The sequence below is a fragment of the Colletes gigas genome, unplaced genomic scaffold (genome assembly GCF_013123115.1).
Source record: "Colletes gigas isolate AHSC1104 unplaced genomic scaffold, ASM1312311v1 Colletes_gigas_Sc00038, whole genome shotgun sequence".
Taxonomy (NCBI): Eukaryota; Metazoa; Arthropoda; class Insecta; order Hymenoptera; family Colletidae; genus Colletes; species Colletes gigas.
The window spans coordinates 759376-787324 of NW_025106667.1; the positions used below are offsets into that span (position 1 = coordinate 759376).

Consider the following 27949-nt stretch of genomic DNA (forward strand, 5'->3'; position numbering starts at 1 on the left):
GGCTAGCATCCAGTCAACGAGATAAGTCATCAACATTCAGGTAGTCTCTCTTTCACGGCAAGAACGATTACACAACTGATCTTCATCCTTATTTAATAATTACGTTGCGGGGTTGTTACGATCGTTGTCCAGTAGTAATAGTCATAATGTGTCGAGGATGAAGACGATTCGTCGAGCATTGCCTAGACGTACATGTGATACGTATATCACAAAATTCTAGACAATAGATACATGTATATGTTACCGTGAATGACCGAAATTGGAGAATGTCAACTTTCCCCGGTGAATGTCAACAGATACCAAATACGTCGGTGAAAGATCGAATATTTCATTACATTGTTGTACATTCGGACCCTCTCCGGTGTGTGTCGACAATCACAGATATGCTCTGCTGGAGGTCCAAAACAGAAGAGTCAAAAAACAAGCGACTGGCTCTCTCCTGCCAAATCCTTTGTTCTGCTCGGAGTCAATCAGCTTTGTCAGTCTTATGCAAGCTTTGATAACGCTAGCAACGTTTTCTTAATTTTTTTTCCGATACCCTAATTTATACTAAATGGATACTGCAGTAAATCGTGATCTTTTTCTAACCCAGACCTAACCCAGACCTAACCCAGATCTAATCCAGACCTAATCCAGACCTAACCCAGACTTAATTCAGACTTATTCCAGACCTAACCCAGACCTAACCCAGACCTAACCCAGACCTAACTCAGATCTAATCCAGACCTAACCCAGACCTAACTCAAATCTAATCCAAACCTAACCCAGACCTAACCCAGACCTAACTCAGATCTAATCCAGACCTAACCCAGACCTAACCCAAATCTAGGGTCTGGGTCAGGTCTGGGTTAGGTCTGGATTAGATTTCGGTTAGGTCTGGGTTAGGTCTCGGTTAGGTCTGGGTTAGATCTGGGTTAGGTCTGGGTTAGGTCTGGGTTAGATCTGGGTTAGGTCTGGGTTAGGTCTGGGTTAGGTCTGGGTTAGATCCTTTCAGAAACCCAGACCTAACCCAGACCTAACCCAGACCTAACCCAGACCTAACCCAGACCTAACCCAGACCTAACTCAAATCTAATCCAGACCTAACCCAGACCTAACCCAGACCTAACTCAGATCTAATCCAGACCTAACCGAAATCTAATCCAGACCTAACCCAGACCTAACCCAAATCTAGGGTCTGGGTCAGGTCTGGGTTAGGTCTGGATTAGATTTCGGTTAGGTCTGGGTTAGGTCTCGGTTAGGTCTGGGTTAGGTCTGGGTTAGATCCTTTCAGAAACCCAGACCTAACCCAGACCTAACCCAGACCTAACCCAGACCTAACCCAGACCTAACTCAAATCTAATCCAGACCTAACCCAGACCTAACCCAGACCTAACTCAGATCTAATCCAGACCTAACCGAAATCTAATCCAGACCTAACCCAGACCTAACCCAAATCTAGGGTCTGGGTCAGGTCTGGGTTAGGTCTGGATTAGATTTCGGTTAGGTCTGGGTTAGGTCTCGGTTAGGTCTGGGTTAGGTCTGGGTTAGATCTGGATTAGATCTCGGTTAGGTCTGGGTTAGATCTGGGTTAGGTCTGGGTTAGGTCTGGGTTAGGTCTGGGTTAGGTCTGGGTTAGAACCTTTCAGAAAGAGTGGCGAAAAAGTTACGTCACCCTTGTGACGTTTTATAGCGACTGAATTACGGAGAAGAAAATATAAATCTCCAACATGTTCAACACTCACCATTAGTGCATGGTGAATGTCAACATTTACCGGTGTAAGTCAGAAATGAGGGTGTTTAGCAAATATTTCGGTCATACACTAAGCGACTATGTGAATGTTGACATTCACCGGTGAAAGTCGACATTTTCCAGATTTCGGTGTTTCACTTTAACATATGTATAATATATATTTGCATGTACGCAATATATATCATATATGTATGCAAAGGTTTACAGGTATGTATAGAAAGAACGCTGCAGACATGTATTTTTTTTCTCCTTCTATGTAAATTAGGTCTTGTGTACAGTATATTGTCTCTCTCTCTCTCACTCACTCACTCAGACACTCAACCACTCACGCATACTCACTCTTTTTTAAATCTGTTTCGTATTATACATGTACATTAGGGTCGACCGTATTTATACTCGATGAAAAATTTTTTTCGTAATTCTTTTTGCGACACCGAGGAAAAATTAAACCATTGTAAAACGAAAAAAAAAAAACAATTTTCAAATTCGATGTAGCACCATTTCCCGTTGTCCGATCAATTTCATATTTTTCATCCAGTGTCACAATTTCAGGGGGGAGGGGGCGGAAAAAAAATTTGTTATCGAGTATAAATAAGGTCCAGCCCAATGTACACGGTGTATATGGCTTGGAACCTTCCGAAATGTTTCATACATTACGGCTCGCAACATTGACGATCATCCTGCATACTTCATGGAGGACAAGTAGAATCGTGATATTTTGTCTGTCGTCCTTTGGCAGGAGGAACATTCACGATAAACTCATAACAGCTATGTCTACCTATATAATTTTCCTTGGATAATTTGTTATATTCTTTATTTGAAACTGCGATGGAGTGTGGTTGTAGATCGGTGTTACGAAATGTGCTGCTTGCGTTCACTGTTCGCTTCGTATCGGTTAACATACATACGTGTAACATTGAGCGCGCGCATTTGTGCGTGTGTGTATGCGTATACGCGTCGAGAAAAAGGATTTGGTTGGATTTGATAACGGACGGTTATTGCAATTCCTTGTACCTTCGATGAATGCCGGGTCGAGATTCGTCGACGCAACGAATTCCATAAATTGTATTGCAGGAAGAAAGAAAGATCAGTCCTAGGTTCGGGGGAATGTGGTGACATCGTGGTATGAGGAGAGTGTCGAGTAACTTTTGCTAGGTAATAGGCCTTACGATATCTATCTTTCTCCCCGCAGTGCGCATGTCCGTCCATTTAATAAACACAATTGAACTCGTCCCTCTCGCGGAGACAATGTGTACTAGCGTTCTCAGGGGAATAACGAACCGCTCAGCGATCACAAGAGCGTCTCTTCGGAATGCACACGACGCGGGTACTCTTCGTTTCGTATCCACAGAGACGAGGTGGATTCCACGAGACGCGGTGTTGCCGAGTCTGCGATTATCGTAGCTGATCGTCGCAGCGATTTTCTAGCGGTAGTTACACGAGTTGCAACTGCGGCGACCGGGGAGTCCTGTCACTCCCCTTTCAACAAATCTCAGCAGGAGCATTCCTCTTCTCTCGATAGATGACGACCCAGAGGATCCTTCGTACGAAGAACAGAGAGACGATAGTTCCATCATACATAGAACTGCGGTGAAACGAATTCAGGGATAAGTATCGCTAAATTTTTGGAAGAAAATTACGACATCGAGCATTACGCGCGTCTACTACGATAATCCTGTGCACTCGAATTTTCTTCTGTGAAACTGTACAGCTGTTTTCATACCAGTGGCGTGCAACACATTTTATAATACAATTTCTATTAAAATTAATCGTTTAAATAAACAATTTTCTATGTAACTGTTTTATTTTTTATTCGCATTACCAAACTGATCTCACGTCAAATAGAAGTTTCATATTTTTTGGCATAGAATCAGAATACATAAAAAAAAATACCATGTTCCATTTTTTAAATCGCTCTTCTGGTTAGAATAACTCATTTTAAAAATGGCGGACGTCTGATCTGAGATATTCTCAGAAAGTGTTCTCCAAACGTTATTTTATCTCTGAATAGTTTAATAAAATTACGTTTGGGGAAACACTTGTTCCGATTTAACACTTTACCGACCGATAGCCTATTAATCAACTGTTTTATCGGCCAACGCTTACCGACCGATAGCCTATTAATCAACTGTTTTATCGGCCGACGTTTACCGACCGATAGCCGATTAATCAACCGCTACCGGTCGGTAAAGTGTTAAAGTAGCAACGATTGACAGCTAAATACGCCGTGGAAAACTTTTGTACGCCACTATACTAAAACATCGAATAGAACATTGAATTTTAATTTTAAATAGAAGTGCAAAGGATTATATGCACCTGACGTGTAAACTACACGTGTACCTGAATTAAAACATAATTAAAAAAAAAATATCAAGGGATCTATTGAACCGATTTTCTAGACAAATTACCTTTTTGATCTCCATGCTGCCAGGAGTGCTTGACCGTTGTGGCGGTGGCGAGAACGCTATTTTTTCGTAGGGTATCGTACCGCGACACAAAGTGCTAGGATCTAAACTGAGAGCAGCCTTCAAAGCATTTTTCTTTAACATTCCATTCACGTTAGTGGCACTTGTATTTAAGCTAGCGTGACTAGGGGAGCAGACACGTGTGTTCGGCGACGAGTTGGTCGCGTCAGGCGGCGTGTCCGAGGAAGCAACGATCAAGGAATCGAAGTTTGTGTCAGTGGTGGTTATACTTTCGTTACCGTTTCTTCTGTCGACGCCTGTCGCGTCTATGGTGCTGCTCCGAGGACTTTCGATTTCCCCTGGACGGTTATTACCATTGTCTCCGGTTCCTAACTTACCGCTATTCTCGATGTCCGTTAAAATTCGATGTACATTCTTCTCCGCTTGATTCGAACTATCAGCCTTGCATTTATTCTGCAAATAAATCAGGCTGTCTCAATAAATAGCATAGCACTTGCGTGCAGTAGATAGGAAAAATATACTTTTAATTATTAAGCAATAATTTCGCTCGATACACGCTGCGAAATCTATTTTTTTTTTTTTTTATCTAATATGGATAGATTGTTAGTTATATGTAGATCTATGCATAGTGGATTTGGGTTATATTTAATTTCACTTTCTCATCGCAACAATTTGAAATTCATAATATCTCTTATACTTTGATCATCTAAGAATTTTTTATTGCAATTATTATTATTACGTTAGATATAAATATTTGTTTACCAAGGGGAACTTATATTGTAATGTTGAAAGTTTTTTAAATATAAATAAAGATATATCGACTATATCTTCTAGTAATTATCCAAGCATTTTTTAATCTTCTGATGGATAATATGACTGACTCCCGACAACAAAGACTATCCCAGTGGATTTTAGCGAGGCAATTATAAAGAATTTTACAGTCATCTAACAGCCCTACAGATTCAGCCACTTATTGTTCCAGTTTAAGCATTAATTAATTTATAGATTTATAAATGATCAAAAAACAATTTTTTTTTTTAAAGGCTAACGTTTCAATTAAGTTATCTTGGTTTTTTTAAGAAACAGTGACTATTGCAAAAATAGCAGAGGATTTTTATAAATAATAATTAAGAAATAAAACTGTAAATTAATCGAAATGATATTTAAAGGTTCATTTAACCAAATGTTTAACTGAAATATGTAATTGCCTTGAAAGAGTGATCCCAAAAAAATCGATTGATTAAAGAGAATACAAAAATTCAAAGTATAAGATGCTTTTTCACGCGAAAAACTTCGAAAAAATCGGTTTTTCATTTTTGCTACTACGGCGCACCCTACCAAAAAATCTGAAAAAATTCAGGGAGATAACCAATGACAATACGCATTTACAGTAATTATAGAAATCTAGTGTCTCGAAAGCTTCAATACGAAATCCGTATTTTTCTGTGTTTTTTTGCGTTTTCAATTTTTCACACCTAGGATTTGGAATCGAAAAATCGGACAAAATTCTCAAACACGTACCTCAATAACCACGATGCACCAGATTTTTTTCATAATTTTTGTACTCGATTAAATAGGGGAAATAGGGCAGAAATTCGTTAATCCGAATTTTCTCAATAACTACCCTTCCAAACAAGATAGAGGGTTAAAATTTGGCACAGAACGTTTTTTCTTGATGCTCTATCGATGGATCCATCGTATGTCACATTTGGTTCAATGGCACATTTGACCCCCTTATTCGGCTATACTCTTTAGTATGTATCTTGACTTCCAATTTTCGGACTTCATAAGAATCCATTGATCAATTGAATGTTACAAAAAAACACAATGTAAAATATGAGTAAGATGTTTATTTGAGGGGGTCAAAAGTGCATAACGCATTAAATCCAATCGATTTCCTGAACTCGCTCAGTTTTTTACGATCACTGTTCAATCATAAGGCATCGTTTTAGGCTTCGATGCAATTCCAAACTCGTTTCAGAACTTGTTTGGAGTCACTCTTTGTTCTACTTGCACGAAATCAAAGTATAACAACGAATATGTAATATAACACGCGTGAAGCCGTTTCGAACGAGTTTAATTTCTTATTGATTAAATGTACCTCTGTATCATCATTCTGATCACCAAAATCATCGCGACTCGTATTCCCGCCGAAAGTTTTCTCGGGGGTATCTGTATTAGAACCATATGGATTGCAATGAAATCGTTCCTGCGGACGATCTATCGGCTGCGCGAAACTTTTTTCGTTCGAATCCTTTTTGATCGGATGTTCGTTTCTGGGATTCGTTAAAGCGCTACAAGCAGCAGCTTGAGCCAGACGTTGACTGGCTGATTGCGGATCAATAATTTTAGGCTGCATGTATCCACACGTATCTAACTATAAACATCGTACAACATATTCTGTCAAAGGTTTCGTTAATCGAGGGGCTCAATAGAAAACAGGCACATGTCACAATTTTACCATTTTAGAGGAGAGATCTGATTTATTTATGTTGTTTTCAGGGTTTTATATAATACAACTATCCTTTCATAGAATATTGAAAGAGATTATTTTCACTCTCTGGTCTCAAACATGGCTTCCATAGCGTCACACTCTTCTTCTAAGCTTAAATTTACATTTACACGACACGCTTAGGGATGGAAAAGGTATTATCCAACAATTTAAAATAATATACAGGGTGACACGCTTACAACCTGCCACTTGAATTCTGCATGATCTGGTCACACTGTGTGAAAATCAAGAGTCATTCCAACTCGACTTTTTATGGGGGACACTTCTGTCCAGTAAAAATCTTAATTGAATTAGAGACTACATGAAGAAACTAATATTGATATGCATGTGACATGTGCTTGGTTTCTACCGAGCCCCTCACTATGGAAACATTATGAAAACAAGATTCTATTATGTTTGAACGTAATCTGTGTAAAGAAACGAATATACTTACTTCTGATTGTACATTTATACACTCTGCTTCTGGATCTGGTCTCATGATCGTTACCTCGCGATCGCAAAGTGGCAAAATATCAAAGTTAGGCGTTGGATGATTGATCACGTCAGGATCCTGAAAAATGATTAATTGTCAGAATTGATTTATTTTTGAATTATTGCACCAAAATGTATTATAGGATTTTACCTGTAGGCAGTAACCAAGCCTTTCAACGATTGTCGCGAAACTAGGCCTATCTTCGGGTCGTGGACGCCAACAATTATTCATTATTCCATAAATAGGGTCGGGGCATCCGACTGGTTTTTCCAAACGACCACCCGACGTTACCATCGATATAGTTTCTCTATTAGTGCACCCTGTATAGGGCATATATCCGAAAGACATGATTTCCCACAATAAAACGCCGAATGCCCTACGGACAACAATTAATCGAATGGATTTTCATCGTCAATATCACCTCGTAAATGTTATACCAATTGCTTGTCGAAAAAATAATATTAAGTCTGACAAAACATTCTGGTCCTAAGATAATCAAGTAAATGTTGAAAAAACTGAATTAAAATAAAATATTTTACGAGACATTTGTTGACCTTGGCATATAGAGTGTGTTTATACCCTGATTAGAAATAGACTGCAAAGTAGAAAACTGTTTCTATTATTCACTATACAGGGTGTTCGATCAACCCTGGGAAAAATCTTAATGGGGGATTCTAGAGGCCGAAATAAGACAAAAATCAAGAATACCAATTTGTTGACGGAGGCTTCGTTAAAAAGTTATTAACGTTTCAAGTTCCGCCCGTACTGGAATTTTTTTCTCGAAAATACGCAGGATTTCGGGGGTATGTCTGTTCACCAAAAATTATTGTAATTGACCCCCGCAAGCGAAAATAATTTTTTCAGGACGATTTGAAATTTTTTAATTTTGTCGAAAAATTTCACACCTTCTCGAATTTTTTTCTAGAAAGTGGGTGGGATTTCGGGGGTACGTGTAATAACCAAAAATAATTGTAATTGCCCCCCGCAGTCGAAAATAATTTTTCCAGAACGATTTGAAATTTTTTTTTTTCGTCGAAAAATTTAGGCACCTTGGTCTGGGTTAGGACTGGATTAGATCTGGGTTAGGTCTGGGTTAGGTCTCGGTTAGGTTTGGGTCAGGTCTGGGTTAGGTCTGGATTAGTTTTGGGTCAGGTCTGGGTTAGGTCTGGATTAGGTTTGGGTCAGGTCTGGGTTAAGTCTGGGTTGGGTCTGGGTTAGGTCTGGACGAAAAATTAGATTTTCGGTAAGAAATTTTTTCTCGAAAATGTGTAGGATTTCGGCGGTATGTGTAATGATCAAAAATGATTGTAATTGACCCCTGTAACTAAATATGAAGGGGGTTTGCTCGTCCCACCGCAGCGCCATCTTAGTATGCGCCATGTAGTCGTGCTTAGGCGTATGCTTATTTGAGTTTGTATTTTTTATGCTTATTATATATCTGTATTATGTGTGATAACTAAATATATATTGAGTTATGTGTGCAAGTGGAATTATTCAAAACCCCAACAAAGGGTTATGGGCCCAGCAAAATATGATTTTTTTGGTGTGATTTTAAATATTTTAATTTCATATAAAAAGTTCAGTACCTACTCGAATTTTTTTCTCGAAAGTGGGTACGATTTCGGGGGTATGTGTAATGACCAAAAATAATTGTAATTGACCCCCGCAACCGAAAATAATTTTTCCAGGACGATCTGAAATTTTTTAATTTTCTCTAAAAATTTTACACCTTCTCGAATTTTTTTCTAGAAAATGGGTAGGATTTCGGGGGTATGTGTAATGACCAAAAATAATTGTAATTGACCCCAGCAACCGAGAATAATTTTTTTAGAACGATTCGAGAGTTTTGAATTTTGACGAAAAATTTCACACCTTCTCGAATTTTTTTTTCGAAAATGGTTAGGATTTTGGGGGTATGTATATTGACCAAAAATGCTTATAATTGATCCCTGTAACTAAATATAGTTTTTCCAGAACGATATAAAATATTTAATTTTGTCGAAAAATTTCACATCTTCTCAAATTTTTTTCTCGAATGTGGGTAGGATTTCGGGGGTATGTATAATGACCAAAAATAATTGTAATTGACCCCCGCAACCGAAAATAATTTTTCGAGGACGATCTGAAATTTTTTAATTTTCTCGAAAAATTTCACACCTTCTCGAATTTTTTTCTAGAAAGTGGGTAGCATTTCGGGGGTATGTGTAATGATAAAAAATAATTGTAATTGACCCCCGCAACCGAAAATAATTTTTCCAGGACGATCTGAAATTTTTTAATTTTCTCGAAAAATTTCACACCTTCTCGAATTTTTTTCTAGAAAGTGGGTAGGAATTCGGAGGTATGTGTATTTGCCAAAAATAATTTTAATTGCCCCCCCGCAACCGAAAATAATTTTTCCAGGATGATTTGAAATGTTTTTAATTTTGTCGAAAAATTTCACACCTCGAATCTTTTTCTCAAAAGTGTATGGATATGTAATTCGTATAATTTGGTGTGCTAAATAAATCAGTATGCCTACCCAATTTTACTTTAGGTTTGTCTAATATTTCTATTATCAAAGTGTTCGAATATAGATAAAATTGGAGAAATAGTTCGAGTCCTAGTTGATGTCGAACGTAAACTCACCAGACGTCGGTCTTCGTCGTGAATATTCCGTCCAAGAAACTCTCTGGCGGCATCCATTTAATAGGCAACATAGTCGTGCCTCCTTTTCTATAATACTCGCTTCTGTAAATATCCTTAGCCATCCCGAAATCCGCGATTTTGACTATTCGACCGGGTCCCTTGCACGTGAGCAAACAATTTCTCGCCGCAATATCCCGATGAATGAAACGGGCCTCTTCCATGTATTTGCAACCATTCGCGACATCGTAGCCGCACAGTATTAAATCCAACATCGTCAACGACGTGGGACGATCCTGCCAAAACAGGAATACACGCATGCATCCCATTCACGACGAGCAATTAACATTTCTTTTTGTTTAAATTAGAATCCAGAACGGCACACACAGTCAAAACGAAGCAACGAAACTTATGAAGGAAAATTATACATATACGCAACAGCCTACGATAACGGTAATAAAAAAGAAAACTATACATACGTATGTAAACGGAGCTCTCAAATGCAACGTTACCAAGGGGAACGTGAATACGAACGAAAAGTAATGCCATATGCGTTTTAGAGAGGTGCACTATTTACCGCGCGTGGTCTCTCCTCGCGAAGGAAGTTTTTCAAATTACCACCGGCTAGCAACTCTAAGACTATGTATTTTGGATTTTTGTCGAACGAAACGCCGATGAAATGTACTATGTTCGGGTGATTGAATTTGCTCATGATCAGAGCCTCCATCATGAAATCGGCCTCGGTCTGGGGCCCAGGCTCGAAGATGGACGACGATGGTATAGTCTTCACGGCGACAGGATGCTCCTCGTTGCATCTGTACACACCTTGAAACACTTGGCCGAAAGCGCCTTGCCCGAGAGGTCTATGGCACAAATTAATCATCAGTAGTTCATTTTCCACGCGACGGACCAACACACTGGTAGACTACTTTCTCACGAAACTTTCATCTATTGGGCTGACCAAAAAGTAATATCAGAATAAGAAACAGTAATATAGGAAACTTTATCGAACAATGTATTAATTACTTTAAGTGAAATTTCATAATACCCAGTTACAAAGTTAACATTTTTTAAAAGTCACACCCTGTATAATAAGTGGGAGCCCTACTCTACATACTAGTAAACAAGCTTTTATACTTACCTTCCAGTATTAAAAAGATTTTGAAATTTTTAGTTTCGGATCCGTTATTTTGGACAGACACATACTCAAGGACACTCGAATCGTTTTAACATTTTATATTTGTATTTTTTCTTACGTTTACAATGCATCGATATCTGGTTGGTAAACATTTTTGCTTCGAAACTTCGTTCATCGATCGTTAATAAGTTTTAAACATTATTGTTCTTGATTTTCGTCTTATTTTACCCTTGAATTTTTGAAACATGTTGGCTGAACAACTTGTATACATTATATTCGATAAGGTAGGAACAGTACTTATTTTCCACTTAAAAGAAAAAAGAAAAATCGTCATCTAGTGCTGTAGATCAGGGACTACTGATTGGCCAGCCCAACAAATTATTTATCGGGTCTGTACTTACTTTCCCAAATTGATATATTCGTGAGGGATTTGCGGCAAGTCTTTAAAGCTATAGAGATTTCCAGCGAATTCGTAGTTCGGATTGAATTCGGTCATCATAGTATCCGAAACGGCGCGCAGTGACGTTAATTCCGTACCATTACCAAACATTACTTGTCGCCGACGTAAAAGCGCCTTTCGACTTTGGTAACGGTTATCTATCGACAGAAGCGATTCGTGCTTGTAATTGAGGAATATTATACCGTCGTCTCGTTTTCAACAATCATTTATTGTTCGTTTCTATCGTACTTAATTAAATTACGGAAATCCGATCGTAAAATTACACATGTCACAATATTATTTAATATTCCCTTACATAGTAGCAGGCAGACAGTTGTGAAAGCAATGAGCAACCCAATGCTCACTGCTACGAGCAGTATCATGAACGTTCGATGCGTAACCTTCGAATCGTCAGCCACTACAAAAGAATTATTTTTAATTTTATTAGGATTCGCGAGAAAGCGCTCGAGAAGATTCGCCACCTGGCGGTAACATCGCAGTAACAAACAGTCGTACACATGAAATCTTTGCATATAAATTACATGTTAATAACGCGTTTCTGAGACATGCTACATAGCCTATGTCCGTACTAGAGTATGCAGAAATAACGTGTCAAAATTTGAGGAAGATCGGTCCAATAGGTTTTGAGTTTTGCGCAAACATAAAATAGATAAAGGTTGTGGGTCACTTCACGTTAAATCGATCACGTTTTACCCTGGATGTCGGGGATTTTGTTCAAAATTTAATGCGATGTAGTTTCAGTCATCGTTTTGTTAGTTATAAATTTTTTTTTAAACTACAGGCCTCTTTAGTTTACGACTTTGTAGTATTTTGTATTCAGATGTTTTTTTTTCTGTTTTATTTGTATATGTTTGGCATCTCTAAATAAATTTTGTTCTGAATAAAAAATCAGGTTTTCAACGTCGAAAATTATAAAGAAACTTTTATTTTATTTTATTTTCGGGTTGTTAAGGGGGCTGGTAGTGAAATAGAAACAACCTATGAGCTACTCTCGATCAAGTGGCTCCGATACTAAATGGTACCACCGTGTATAAACATCCACTAAACCCGAAGCGATTTTAACAGATATTATATTAAATAGTTTCCAATTATCTAACGATAAAATGTTCACTAGATTGACAATTTCACGGATTTGCTTAGCAGTGAAACAAAGGTGGTTGTTAGGAAAATAAACAGTGCAATACTTACTGACGCACGATCTCGAGTCATTGCTCAGCAACCATCCCGGTGGACAAAGACATTTCGTCTCGTTGAGATACTGGTCGAGAGCGACGCAACGGAAGTCGCAACCGCAACCACTGATGGCGGGAATAATGAAAATCTCACCAGTTCCGTGACTTATCGCTGGCTGGAAGTGAACGTGCATAAGTTCACGGCTGCCATACGAGTAACCGCCATCGCCATTTGCACTTTCCTTGTGGCCGGTATCACCACCTAAACCATCAAATGTTTCAATTGCAATTGAAGGGGGAAGAGTGCATGTATTACGTGCAATAAAATCACATTGATATTAATTTCTTTAACTACCTATGTAACCGCCACCTCCACCTCCTGTCAAGCATCCACCACCTCCACCACCAAATCCACCGTTGCCGTGGCTTTGATTCCTAGGCCCGCAACCAATTCCTCCTACGCCACCCTGAACAAGGGATGTACCAGCGGAAGTTCGTTGACTGGAATCGCTGCTCGACGACCAATCCCATCCACCGCCAGGTCCACCTGCGCCAACCAGACTTTTCTTAATTAACACGGTTTCAAAATAGTTAGAACTAACCATAGATTAACGTTCACTGTAGTAACGTCGAGCTAGAAAATCCTCTAAATAAAATTTAAACTTCGTTAATAGTTTGAAAGATGTTGCCATGTCAACCTTGAAAATGAGAAATTAAATTGCAGCTTTTAGATTGAGAATTACATAATTGCTGCACATCTTTTGTTAAACACAAACTCCTTCCAATCGATCTGCTCGATATTCATACGATATACTTACCTGCTTCTGTTGAAAGAACTGAACCCGACGTTGGTTGTCTTCCAGAGGGCGCTGGTCCTCGTCCGTGTTGAAGACCATTGTCAACAAATTGTCCGAATCCTATACCACCTCCACCCGATGCAATGAGTATCGGATGCTGTTGTCCATTAGCTTTCAACTGTAACAATAGAATTCTGATCTTTGGTATACTGATTGGTGTAATAGGTTTCTATCCAAATACGGAATAAAAGGAATAACACTTTTCCTCCTCCTCCCAAATATTATACTCGAAATAAAAATATTCACTCACTGTGAAGATATACGTTGCTCCGCCTCCGCCTCCTCCACCATCCTTGATTTTAATATTTTTCACTGCATTTATAGCAGACGTAATTCCTGTGAGAGATGATCCATACGGATGTGATCCACCAGTCTGGCAACTATCTTCTATAAGTCCTAAACTCTGAAAATTTAAATTAATTATGTTTCATTTTTTTTTTTGTAAAATCAACAATTAAATACTAACTAAGGTACTTTGATACTTACTTTAGGACACGCGTTGGATCCAGGTTGGCCCACCATGAAGTGTAATTGTTCACCCTTTTCTAGCTCTACGACACCACGCACGAGAGCACCTAATGTGCTACCCATTCCGCTCGATCCTTTTCCTCCGCGTGCACCCATTCCGATTAAACTGCAATTGAGAATTATTCAAATATAAATTACGATTAAAAATTACTAAATGTATCAGGGTATCCCAGAACATATTAAAAAAGTTACAATTACAACTGTTGTAACCGGTGTACTGGATATTCACGATCATTCTCTATATTTCTATTAAAATTCTATGTACTATGTACATTTACAGAAAACTGCTCACGTGTAATATCCACCGCGAGGAGCAATCCATCGTTGAACGCCGTTTAAATTGGAAGAAGTGTCTTCTAATGATGGTGGTGGTATAATAAATTGTACTCCCGTTTTATTATACTCCTCTATACATTGTTCAGCAGTGGGACCTATTCTGCCAGTTGCTCCGCAAGTATTAATTCGAATGACTGGAATTGAATAGAGTCACGTTACAACGAAATATATAAAACATATTTGAAGCAGAAGAATATAGCTGAATAAGGAGTTAAAAATATTCTTAAATCGAATTTGATTGGCGATGGGTCGTTCGATAATTTAACAAACACAAACATTCTGCACCAAGTGTAAGCAATAATTGTGCAAAAATTAAAACCATATTAAAAACTAAACCACATTAATTATACTAGACTCCCTTATCCAACTATACCCTTTGTACACTACTTATTAGTGCAGCGAAAACAATGTACGGTACCAGTTTCATTCACAAAATCTGCATGTTGCTCAGGAACTTTTTCCGAGTCTATAATAGGGTTGTAGTAATTGAAATCTCCCACAATTTCTGGTGGAATTCCTAAGAAAAGAGAAACACTTACAAATACTTTATGCCTCTTGATCAGTGATCTCCAACTCATTGATAACAGGAGTGAATTTAGTCTCTCATACTATTTAATTTTTCTTTAAAAATAAATCTATGGAGTCCCTTTTTTTCCAACTAACAGTCCTGTCAAAAATTGTATTGCATATGAAGATGCCTCCACTGGATCATTTATTACAACAAAAGGGAAAAAAATGAGTCTGATAAAGTCTATTAGTTTCTGAAAGGTTGTAACACTATTTAGATCTCTCTCTTTTAAATTTCTACGTACACCATTAAGCTCTTATACTGTGCAAAGTTGGGTACTACTGTTCTATATGATATATGTAATATTCATTATTTACCAATGCCAAAACATTCTGGACTTAAGGAGAAGTCATCGATCGCTACATCACCCTTTGAGGCATAGCCTCTGTTTGCCTCAAATTGCAGAAAATACCTGAAAAATGGCACAAGTATTGATGCAATATGTTAAACTTGCATCTATCAGTTCTATTGTTCTACTGTAAACCTACCAAAAAATCAATTTTTTTTTATTTACAAAAATACGCGTTTTACAGTAGAATACTCCCTTAAGCACTTAGATAATAAATACCTGTATTTAATGTCGGGTAAAGCGACAGCCTGATTGTGCCAAATGTCGTTTTTATTGCCAAAGGACCACCATAGCCTTTCGGAAAGGTTCTGATGCGGTTTTACTTGTACTAAATATAATCCAAGTGCACCACTGTGCACACCGTATTGATGAACGAAGAAACGTACCTGCACATTTATGCAAACGGTGAAAAAGATCTTGGCGTGTTAGTTTGTGCAGAGGCAGCCAGATCTTTCAGTCGCAGCTAGGGAATAACTTACTTGACAGGATCGATGATAACGACTTTTTGGATCGCTGCTATACGGCGGCGTTGGATTATACAATGGACTCTCCATGGTAGCACGACTTCCGTAAACAATTTTTTTAGACATATTCACGTACGCGTATGTTCCTACAATAAAAAACAATCAGTTTATTACTGTAATTAAACAATTATAAATACCAAAGATTTTGGGAATGTATTAAAGTTTATTTATACCAAATTATAACTGTTAGAGGTTACAAATGAACACATGTATAAAGTTTATTTATACCATATTATAACAAAACTGATTAATAACAATATCATAGGTTATGGAATAATACAAGTCGCCTCATGGCCAGGAAAACAACATAAGAGCGCTCACGAACGGGGAAAACCCGATTCCCCCTCGCTACCCAGAGGTTCCAGGCCCGGCAACCATGCCGACATTGGCCGCATTACCAACAGAATGGACACAGTTGTTCAGTGGGGAAAAATGTATTATAAATATTAAAAATTTCCTCTCAAAAGACTTCCAAAGGATTGAAACTCGGGAAATAAAGACCACTCTGGCGTACACGCGTAAACATAATTTTACGTACCGGATGCGTTACGGTACGTGTGGTCGTAACTAGGCCCAGTTTTGTCGGACGGCGTTGCTCCACGATGAAGGGTCCAATTTAAAGGTCTCCCTAGAACATTTTGCCAACCACACCATCCGTGCTCGAAGTTACATCTAGCATTCTCTGGTATTTTATCTGAAATGATTATTCGATTATAGTCTGTTATACAGGGTGTTCGGTCACCACTGAGAAAAATTTTAATGGAAGATTCTAGAATCCAAAATAAGACGAAAATCAAAAATACTAATTTGTTGATCGAGGCTCCGTTAAAAAGTTATTAACGTTTAAAGTTCCGCCCATACTGAATTTTTTTCTCGAAAATGGTTAGGATTTTGGGGGTATGTATATTGATAAAAAATGATTGTAATTGACCCCTGTAAATAAATATAATTTTTCCAGAACGATTTGAAATATTTAATTTTGTCGAAAAATTTCACGCCTTCTCGAATTTTTTTCTCGAAAGTGGGTAGGATTTCGAGGGTATGTCTAACGACCAAAAATAATTGTAATTGACCCCAGCAACCGAGAATAATTTTTCCAGGACGATTTGAAATTTTTTAATTTTGTCAAAAAATTTGACACCTTCTCGAATTTTTTTCTAGAAAGTGGGTAGGATTTCGGGGGTATGTCTAACGACCAAAAATGATTGTAATTGACCCCCGCAACCGAGAATAATTTTTTTAGAACGATTTAAAAGTTTTCAATTTCGCAGAAAACAACCCCCTTGTCGATTTTTCTTAGAAATTTGTTTTTCATTTTTAGTAATTTTGTTTGACGCCCTAAAGAAAAGTTGTCTAATACCTTTTTGTAGGTATCCATGAGCTCTACTTTACAAAAAAGTTTCATTGAAATATTTTCACTATTGTACGAGTTATGGCTGTTTGAAAAATGGAAGCAATTATCATTATTTCATTTCATTGTAAAAGGGTTGGAAAAGTCTGAAAATTATTTTCTCGCCGCTTTTGATCTCGCAGTTTAATTTTTATTCGAACAATCTTTCATCCAAATAAATTTTAATCTGGGTAAACTATTATTTCTGACAGATGAACGTTACGAATAACAAATAACGAATCACACATTCACGAATTTTTTTCTCGAAAATGGTTAGGATTTCGGGGGTATGTATATTGACCAAAAATGCTTGCAATTGATCCCTGTAACTAAATATAATTTTTCCAGAATGATTTGAAATATTTAAATTTGTCGAAAAATTTCACACCTTCTCGAATTTTTTTCTCGAAAGTGGGTAGGATTTCGAGGGTATGTCTAACGACCAAAAATAATTGTAATTGACCCCAGCAACCGAGAATAATTTTTCCAGGACGATTTGAAATTTTTTAATTTTGTCAAAAAATTTCACACATTCTCCAATTTTTTTTTCGAAAGTGGGTAGGATTTCGAGGGTATGTCTAACGACCAAAAATGATTGTAATTGACCCCCGCAACCGAGAATAATTTTTTTAGAACGATTTGAAACTTTTCAATTTCACCGAAAAATTTCAGCACCTACTGGAATTTTTTTTTCGAAAATGGTTAGGATTTCGGGGATATGTATATTGACCAAAAATGATTGTAATTGATCCCTGTAACCAAAAATAATTTTTCCAGAATGATTTAAATATTTTAATAACTTTTTAATGAAGCCTGAATGAAGAAATTGATTTGATTGATTTTTGTCTTATATTGGCCTATAGAGTTTCCCGTTAAAATTTATCTAAAGTAAACTAAAACGGAAAAGCAATAATTTGCCAATTACCGCAATCAAGGGCTTCGTCTTCGCCGTCAGCGCAGTCTTTTGTCAGGTCGCAAATACGAGTTCTGTTTAAACACGAACCGTTATTGCAGAGAAACATATCTTCCGTGCAAGCTTCTCCTAGTGGCGTCGACTCTGCAATCGAGTAGCTATATTTACTTCTTGTTTTTCATTTCGAGCGCAATAAAACCTCGATTTAACGAATTAATTGAAAACAGGGGGTGTTCGTTGAATACAAATGTTCGTAAAATAGGACTTATACTAGTGTTTAAAGATCACGTGACGGGGAAACAGCCGCGATTCCCGTATCTATTTTCAATTCGCGTAATTCTAGAAGGTTTTGCTGACGTCGAATTTTTTCGTCGTTCAGATTAGTATACCGCGGCCATTTATAAATTTAGCTATATGCAAGCATATTGCACATTAGGCATCAAACAATACCTAAAAATAATCCATTCGCAAACTTTCCTGTTGTTTGTTAATAATAAATATTGTCAACACCTATCGAAATTAAAAAAATTTTTCTTATTTCTATTTCTTGATTTATGTGTTAAATATATTGTAAGTATTGCTGACGAGAAAAACAAACATAATATAGCTAATTATAGTATAATCGAGCATGGTTTATTTGTCTGTAGTTTACAAGTCTTCGTACAGAAAATTGAAACGTTAAGAATATACTATTGCAGAAGAACGACGTTGAGTAAGTAAAATAATAATTACCCGGAAAGCAGTCAATCAGGCGAATGTTATCAATTCCAATGCTAGAGTTAGCGTACTGTGCCTGTATCTCTAAAAATAATTGATGTGGCTGACTAATTGCACCCAGATTAAAACGCGTTGTCTCCCATCTGTAACACATCAACAAAATTTCCTTCCATCAATATTTTTATAATGAAATATCGAATACTGTTCATTAAGAAGATAGTGGGACGTCGATTACATACGTTGCATTATTATTTCCTGCTTTTCTCGCGGCGACTAAACTCGTGTCGTTTGTCATTATAAGAAGGGTGACGTATCCGTCGATCATCTCGATCTGATACATGGATAATTCCAAAACACAACGTGATCCAGTTCGGGGGATCGTGGAAGACCACATTTGAGCATTGTCGAAGCCACTGATCCACAAGAAATGTCCTAGCAATAAAAAATAAATTAATTCATTCCAGAAAAAGTAAACATTAACGGCGGACTACCGTATCTAACTTTAATTATTTACGTATTGAAAACTGTCGAGTATCTATACCTAACATTTTACATACAGTGAGTGTAAAAAGTATTCTTGTAAACTAGACCTAACCCAAACCTAACCCAAACCTAACCTAACCTGTGTGGGCAGTAATTTGGTAAAGCTTAGAAAAGAAACTCTTTATTTGAAAGAATAAAAATAACTACAAATATTTAACACTATTTAATAAACACCAAGTATTGATGTGAAATATTAATCAATACTGTATACAATTTTGTTAATTATAAACAAAATTAATGATCTTTACTTAAAGACTTTACAAATGCTAGGTATTTTAAGTCTCGTGTTTACTTATAGTGAATCATTAACGATAGCAGTTCATAAATGCTAGAAATTCTAACGTTGTTCCAGGGTTGGAGTACAGTGGAGGCGATAAAAAAATATTTTTTTTTTATATGCTTCACTGGCTCTAAATTGAGGGGGATAGAAATGTTCAACTTACGAATCACGTCTAGGGTTCATTTTAAGAACCATCACTCTACAGTTATTAAATGGGAGAAAATAAAATTAATCCACAGTGATTGCAAGACTTAAAATATCTAGCATTTGTAAAGTCTTTAAGTAAAGATCATTAATTTTGTTTATAATTAACAAAATTGTATACAGTATTGATTAATATTTCACATTAATACTTGGAGTTTATTAAATAGTATTAAATATTTGTAGTGATTTTTATTCTTTCAAATAAAGAGTTTCTTTTCTAAGCTTTACCAAATTACTGTCCACACAGGTTAGGTTAGGTCTGGGTTAGGTCTTGGTTAAATCTGGGTTAGGTCTTGGTTAGGTCTTGGTTAGGTCTGGGTTAGGTTTTGGTTAGGTCTTGGTTAGGTCTGGGTTAGGTCTTGGTTAAATCTGGGTTAGGTCTGGTTTAGGTCTTGGTTAAATCTGGGTTAGGTCTAGTTTAGGTCTTGGTTAGGTCTTGGTTAGGTCTGGTTTAGGTCTTGGTTAGGTTTGGGTTAGGTCTGGGTTAGGTCTATATATATACATTTCGTGTTTACTTATAGTAAATCATTAACGATAGCAGTTCATAAATGCTAGAAATAGTATATTAATCAGTAATTCTGAAGTATTCTTGGCAGATAGGTTCCACGGAACCGAATTTTATGTGGTCAGATTGTTAAAGAACCTAAAACCTAAACAACAATCAAAGCATGCTACTTCAGCAAATTGAAATATGTTCCAATCACATCTTAAAATGTTGAATATTCGTTGTCAGCTTATAATTTGACTTTAACCGATAAACACCATCAACTGACTCATGAAAATATTGACTAGTACACATAGCATGGCGGTCCGCGTTAAAGTGGGAACAGAAGTTTTCGCTAATCTGTGTGGAATATGTATGCATGTTTTTGTTAACATACTTTTGTAATAAACAAAGTTCTGCAAAATTTTTGTTCAAATTGACTAGTGTACGAATACTTTTTACACTCACTGTACGTTGGAAGGTATCACTCTACTATAATGCAACCATTCTGCAGAAACACATTATAATCGAAATCGGGCAATTCGTGTCCTTTTGAGTGTTTGTTATATCAAAAAATGTATTTTAAAGACACGTTTTACCTGCTTTCGCGTTACTGGCATCCGTCTTTGGCCCGTATCTGTTACGTGCCGATGGCGTGATTCTTTTAAACCCGAGCGTTTGGTTCCACGACCAATCGCAACTCTTCTCCAAATCGCAGTGCCCGGGCTGAGACGGACGATTCAGAGCAATCTGCAAATCTTTGATCCCTCGCGTCATCCTTTCCCTCCAATCGCAACAACTGTTCGTGATGCAACAGAGACTGAGAAGGATCCTCAACAGCAGATTACCGTTCAGGTAAGATTTCGATCGGCAGCCGTGCGCGGTGCGACTCGCTTGTCTGAAATTCGCGGTCACCACCCCAGACCGCGTACCTCTGATCATTACTTCGTGGTTTCCTCGTATAGCCGCTCGATATATCCTGCAAAAGGTCACACGCAACATTTCAACCTGAGCTTTTTTTTTCGTTTCTCCCTGGTTTCTTTTTCATGCCAGTCACGGGTCTACGCGTCGACGTTCCGACCTTTCCCGGAACAGATCGCGTGAACACGCCCGTCGACGTTTCAAACAACTTTTCCATAATTATCCAGTCCTCCTCTTACCACATTGCCCGAAATAACGATAGATTCGTCTTATTAACATTTATTCTAGTTTTAGAATCCAAAGTTGCATTTTATTTATCATAATTATGCATTTCTAATATAACTAACAATTCAATACAGTTTAGTTTAACATATGAATTCCTATTAAGTGGTAACACCTCTGCAAAAACCTGAGATGAAGCGGTTTTTTTTTTTTGATGGATGGAAAAGTAAGTGAATAATAATATTCAAGATTTATATTATTTAAAAACTAAGAGATTGGGTTTGCAAGTCTTAATTTAACAGCATTGGTACTTATTACTCTGTTGGTTAATTTACAAACTTAAAAATGAACTATATTGAAAGATAAACTTATACAGATAACAAAAATAATGTTTCTTGAAAATATAACAAGAAATAACGATAGATTCGTCTTATTAACATTTATTCTAGTTTTAGAATCCAAAGTTGCATTTTATTTATCATAATTATGCATTTCTAATATAACTAACAATTCAATACAGTTTAGTTTAACATATGAATTCCTATTAAGTGGTAACACCTCTGCAAAAACCTGAGATGAAGCGGTTTTTTTTTGATGGATGGAAAAGTAAGTGAATAATAATATTCAAGATTTATATTATTTAAAAACTAAGAGATTGGGTTTGCAAGTCTTAATTTAACAACATTGGTACTTATTACTCTGTTGGTTAATTTACAAACTTAAAAATGAACTATATTGAAAGATAAACTTATACAGATAACAAAAATAATGTTTCTTGAAAATATAACAAGAAATAACGATAGATTCGTCTTATTAACATTTATTCTAGTTTTAGAATCCAAAGTTGCATTTTATTTATCATAATTATGCATTTCTAATATAACTAACAATTCAATACAGTTTGGTTTAACATATGAATTCCTATTAAGTGGTAACACCTCTGCAAAAACCTGAGATGAAGCGGTTTTTTTTTGATGGATGGAAAAGTAAGAGAATAATAATATTCAAGATTTATATTATTTAAAAACTAAGAGATTGGATTTGCAAGTCTTAATTTAACAGCATTGGTACTTATTACTCTGTTGGTTAATTTACAAACTTAAAAATGAACTATATTGAAAGATAAACTTATACAGATAACAAAAATAATGTTTCTTGAAAATATAACAAGAAATAACGATAGATTCGTCTTATTAACATTTATTCTAGTTTTAGAATCCAAAGTTGCATTTTATTTATCATAATTATGCATTTCTAATATAACTAACAATTCAATACAGTTTGGTTTAACATATGAATTTCTATTAAGTGGTAAGACCACTGCAAAAACCTGAGATGAAGCGTTTTTTTTTTTTTGATGGATGGAAAAGTAAGAGAATAATAATATTCAAGATTTATATTATTTAAAAACTAAGAGATTGGGTTTGCAAGTCTTAATTTAACAACATTGGTACTTATTACTCTGTTGGTTAATTTACAAACTTAAAAATGAACTATATTGAAAGATAAACTTATACAGATAACAAAAATAACGTTTCTTGAAAATATAACAAGAAATTAACTGGAAGAGTTCAAGTTGTTTGAAAATGAAAAAATAAATAGCAACTGAGAGTTAGCTTTCGGGTGGAAAACGATTAAAGTGTAGAAGTTATTAAATGATCGTGTTTGGTAGATTAAAATATTACGTCTGAGATATAAAAGCGTGATTTCCATCAAGACACTGTCAGCAAAGCTATAGAAGAGGCGTAGGACTGGTTGGAGAAACGAGAGGGTGAGCTGGATGATGAAACGAAGCGGTGATTGGCGGAAATGGAATAACTGATTCTCCGATATTTCATAATTTCCTGTATGCCGTTAATAACGACAACGTCGTTCCTCGTAATACCAACAGCGAAATGTATCCGAGTTTCGTTTTAATCTTATCCACATTTTCTTAACTTGTTCCATTCTGAAAATGTCGATAACAATATTTTACGATCTTTAAACTATAATGTCGAAACTGTAAAACGGGTAGAAAGTCGGTAATGAAATGTTGCCATTTGTTTTGATACTAATTAACCCCTTAACGTTCATGCCCGAGTCTGACTGCTTTGAAAAACAATTAGATGATAATATTTGTTTTCCTTACAAATTATACGTTAGATACAACATTGTAATAAAAAAAAACGATATTTTTAGAAACAAATCCAATAAAGAAAACTGATTATTGTTGGTTAAGGGGTATGATTAAGAATATTTCACGGTTTTGTCATTTCAAAGAGACAGAATAATAAGCACCGTGAGACGATCTTTTTTAAAATCATCAATGCTTGAGTGCCAGCAATTTTAACTATTTTTCGTTTAAAAAAAATGTTAAAATGTCGCTGATACATGTGTAAATAAAGTTATAAATGTTCTCACGTACGTGCAATTAAATTTAACGCAGGAACCATGGTGTTTAAAAACTGAGAAAATGTTCCTACCTTCGACCGAAAATTGTGTTGTACAACACACCAGCATAGTTTCCAGTTATTCATTCGTTCTGTTGCATCAGCAGCTCTTGGACGACTTTGTTTCATTGACCACTTCCTTTCAGTCACTCATCCCTTGTAACCGTACCGGTAATTATCAACGTCTGGCACAATTGTAACCTGTACGAAACGAGAAAGTGCTTAATGAGGAGCGCGCGAACGAGCTTCGGAAGTTTGAGAACGACGAAACCCAGCTAGCTGCATCGCGTTATAGGATCTCGCACTCTCAACTGGATAATCTCTTGTCTGTCGTTAACGGCAATCGAGGAACTCGTTTTTTTCCTCTCTGTCCTGTTATTCGCCCCCTCCACTTCCCCTCCCCCTCTCCCTTCGTACCTTCCCCCGGTTCCCTACAACCCTCGCAATCTCTCTATCCCTATCCCTCTTTCTCCCCTCTGCAACGCTACGTATCTCGCTCTTTTCCGGAATATTCAAGCCATCGCTTGACGAGTGCGAATTAAGTACTCTCTCGACGCGATTCAGCACGATCTGAACGATACTCTTCTCTTCTCTTCCTTGATATCCTCCACTCTGCACTACGATTTTGTTGAATTTAACAAAACCGTATCAAATATGGCAACCTCTCGTACACAGTTGCGGAGAAAATTAAGTGGATAAGTATAAATTAAATTTAACCAAAGTAGTATAGATCGATTCAACGTATAATTGAAATTAATATTTGTGTTGAAAAATTTCCGGCTAAATAATCAATCTGCCACAAAGATGTATTATAAAACTTAAGTACATAATAGTTATAGCACTTTGATTAAATTTAATTCATACAATGTTCGTCATTTTTTGTCATTACGAAAAATTCAATAAAATGAAAAATTAAGTTAATAAATTTTTTTTTGTTATAAACAAATTGTATTTCGTTAAATTTTTCAACACCATGTTATTGTACATAAGAAACCATCGACCTCGCCCATTAATCATTTTTTCGTATGTCTTTCCGTTTCGAGGCAAAACTTCAAGGGGTTGTTTCACCCCTTAAACTCGAGTTACCGAAGCTAAAAAAAAATACTTGTCGATTATTTTTGGCTGCTTCATAAGTGTGCGAAGTTTCATCAAAATCGAAGTCGAACCGTTCGCGAAGATTTCTTTTAAGCAAAAATATACAGGGTGTTCGGCCACCACTGGGAAAAATTCTAGAGACCAAAATAAGACAAAAATCAAGAATACCAATTTGTTGATGGAAACTTCGTTAAAAAGTTATTAACGTTTAAAGTGCTGCCCTTACTGAATTTTTTTCTCGAAAATGCGCAAGATTTCGGGGGTACGTCTATTCACCAAAAATGACTGTAATTGAACCCTACAACCGAAAATAATTTTTCCACAACGATTTGCAATTTTTTAATTTTCTCGAATAATTTCACACCTTCTCTATTTTTTTTCTCGAAAGTGGGCAGGATTTCGTGGGTATGTCTAACGACAAAAACTGATCGTAATTGACCCCCGCGACCGAAAACAATTTTTCCACAACGATTTGCAATTTTTTTTCTCCGTTGAAAAAAGGCACCTAATTGGATTTTCAGTAAGGAATTTTTTTCTCGAAAGTGCGTACAATTTCGGAGGTATGTGTAATGACAAAAAATGATTGTAATTGATCCCCGCAACCGAAAATAATTTTTTTACAACGATTTGAAAAATTTTTTTTCGCCGAAAAATTTCACCACCTACTCGATTTTTTTTCTCGAAAGTAGATAGGATTTTGAAGGTATGCGTACTCACCAAAAATGATTGTAGTTGACCCCCGCAACCGAAAATAATTTTTCCAGAACGATTTGAAATTTTTGAATTTAATTGTTAATAACTTTTTAACGAAGCTTCCATCAACAAATTGGTATTCTTGATTTTTGTCTTATTTTCGCCTCTAGAATCCGCCATTAAAATTTTTACCAGGGGTGGCCGAACACCCTGTATAGTATATGCTAAATGTTTCGAGTAACTACAGCAGTTTTTCTTAATTGTTCAGAAAACTTAAGGATGATGTGTAGGAGGTCATTTGTTCAGCGTAATTGAACGTAAGATCGAGATAGAAAGTTTGACAACAATTTGAAGGTTACGTTTCGAGTTTGTACACTCAGGACGCGATCTATTGGCCGACGTTTCCAAGCGACGACCGACGAGAGCTGTTCGTCTCAGTCTCTGTTGTTCCCTCTGAATGGTGCTCAATGCCCAGGAATGCTAAGTACTCGACAGGCACCTGTGCCTTGCCAATTAAACCAATCGATCCATTGGAATCGGTTTTGGTACCTGTCGATATCCACCGTATTCGTATTTTCAAACGTGCTACCGTTTACGAGTAAATATGTATGCACATAACCCTATTTCAGGAATATATCTATATTTTTTGTTTTGAATCGAAGTCGAAAGTCGGACATTCGATGGTGGAAAATAAACTCCGTTGAAACGGATATCTCTAATTTTCCGAGACAGACGCTTCAATTATTTACGGGCTAATCTAGTCTAGAGTTTCATTTTTTACAAAAAAAAAATATAACTTTCTTAATTCCGACATTTTGCATACATATTTATTTATCATACGTCATTAAACAAGGTTCTTTTAAAAAAAAAGATTCTTGATTAGTACGATTGAGGTTATGATGCGAGCCCAGATTACAAAAAAAGAATTTTCCTTATTGTCTTTTTAGATTATTTTAAGTCATGCGTTACTGTGAAATTGAATGATTTTACAGAATAGAATCGAAACAAAATTTTCTATCAGTTTCCGTGAGTTTTGTTCGAAGAGTAAAATGATACTTTTGTTTCGGTGTTTATGCTAGTCAGAGCCCTTGATCGCGTGATAATCATGTGTAGTCAATTGACTAGTATTAATACAACTATCGTTTCTGATTTCGCGAAGTCGTCCCTTTCGCTAGTTCCGAAATAGGTCGAACCATGATTTGGCATCGCCACGGCGCAGCGAGATATCGAATTTTGATAAACCATACTACAGAAGATATTTACTGTTTCCGTTGTTTCAACCCAGGTAACTCGATCGAACGATAAACTGCCTTTCTCTCCCGTTTCCAAACACTCGAACGCGTATTGCGTTTGATAAATGCCAACTATGGGACAGTTGCGTCGAAATGTTCTACTATCTTTATGCCCTTACGTTATTTGAGAAAAATTTCTCAATTTTAACAGAACGATCATGCTACGTTCAGTTAATACGTCGCGTGATAACTATAGAGGCAAAGCTCGAGATATAAGATACGGTTCCGGTTTACCGATCAAAATCTGTCGAAAAGAGGTTGTTTCCCAATTATGAGCACAATGTGTACTTACGTACCTCGTTGTATCTCCAGCAACAGATCATCACACGTAGAAAACTTGGTTAGATGAACCGATCACATAGATTGTTCGATGAACCAGTCTTGTCGCTCGCGGATAACGAGGACGGTTTGTCGCTAGAAACACACACCATCGGCGGAGGGAACGCGGATCGGTAATCGTCCAGTTTGTTTAAACCGATCCTGGCGAGGGTGGCGCGTGGACCAGACGAATTGATTCGAGTCGCGACGCAAAATCTTGCGCTCGCGGGTCCAGCACGTCTCGCGTATCTCGTCTCACCGCGACAATCGATAAAAGCCGTCTCTCCTCCTCAGTATCTGTCCTCTTTCCTCTTTTCTCTTTCCGCCGGCGATCTTTGCCCCCCCCGCGACCAGTTGGGCCTCGATCACCGGGTTCGACGAGGAGGAACGATCGGTTGACGGTTGACGGTTGACGGTTGACGGTTGACGGTCGGCGCACGCGAGTAGAAAATTGTTCGATGGCCTGGGGTCCTCGGCGTAACGCCGGAGGAGCAACAGTAGCGGAAACGACAGCCAGAGAAGCGCGTCTCTTTGCGCGTACACGCGTGGACCGAGCACAGCGGGTGGTTCAGCAACCACCGATCGATGATACGTTCATCAGGATTCACCTTGGGCGCATATTCGTGCCTCGCTGAGACTCCGTTCCGTTCCGTTCCGTTCCGTTTCCTCTCGTTTCGTTCCGTTACGTTACGTTACGGCTCGGCCGCGGTACCTATCCACAGCCTCGCGGCGTCTCCGGGTGTTTCGCTC

At 37.2% G+C, this 27949-nt stretch overlaps 1 protein-coding gene across 2 annotated transcripts; it reads right to left on the minus strand.

The window, feature by feature from the left end:
- Nucleotides 1-1894: 1894 nt before the first annotated feature.
- LOC122402693 (leukocyte tyrosine kinase receptor) lies at nt 1895-27865 on the minus strand. Of its 2 annotated transcripts, XM_043405701.1 has the most exons (26): nt 27178-27865; nt 23835-24002; nt 20829-21208; nt 18958-19150; nt 18734-18861; nt 18014-18145; nt 16237-16392; nt 15654-15784; nt 15394-15560; nt 15143-15237; nt 14676-14774; nt 14214-14391; nt 13880-14027; nt 13644-13796; nt 13355-13511; nt 12892-13083; nt 12553-12798; nt 11660-11761; nt 11306-11501; nt 10344-10629; nt 9770-10062; nt 7292-7517; nt 7103-7219; nt 6259-6534; nt 4140-4610; nt 1895-3271 (listed from the first exon to the last, which is right to left on the minus strand). In XM_043405701.1, exons 3-26 carry the CDS (start codon nt 21169-21171, stop codon nt 3224-3226), a joined length of 4533 nt encoding a protein of 1510 aa, XP_043261636.1. In that variant the 5' UTR covers nt 21172-21208; nt 23835-24002; nt 27178-27865; the 3' UTR covers nt 1895-3223. The 2 variants fall into 2 exon arrangements, with proteins under 2 accessions (XP_043261636.1, XP_043261637.1); XM_043405702.1 differs by lacking the exon at nt 6259-6534.
- Between the last annotated feature and the right edge of the window lie 84 nt (nt 27866-27949).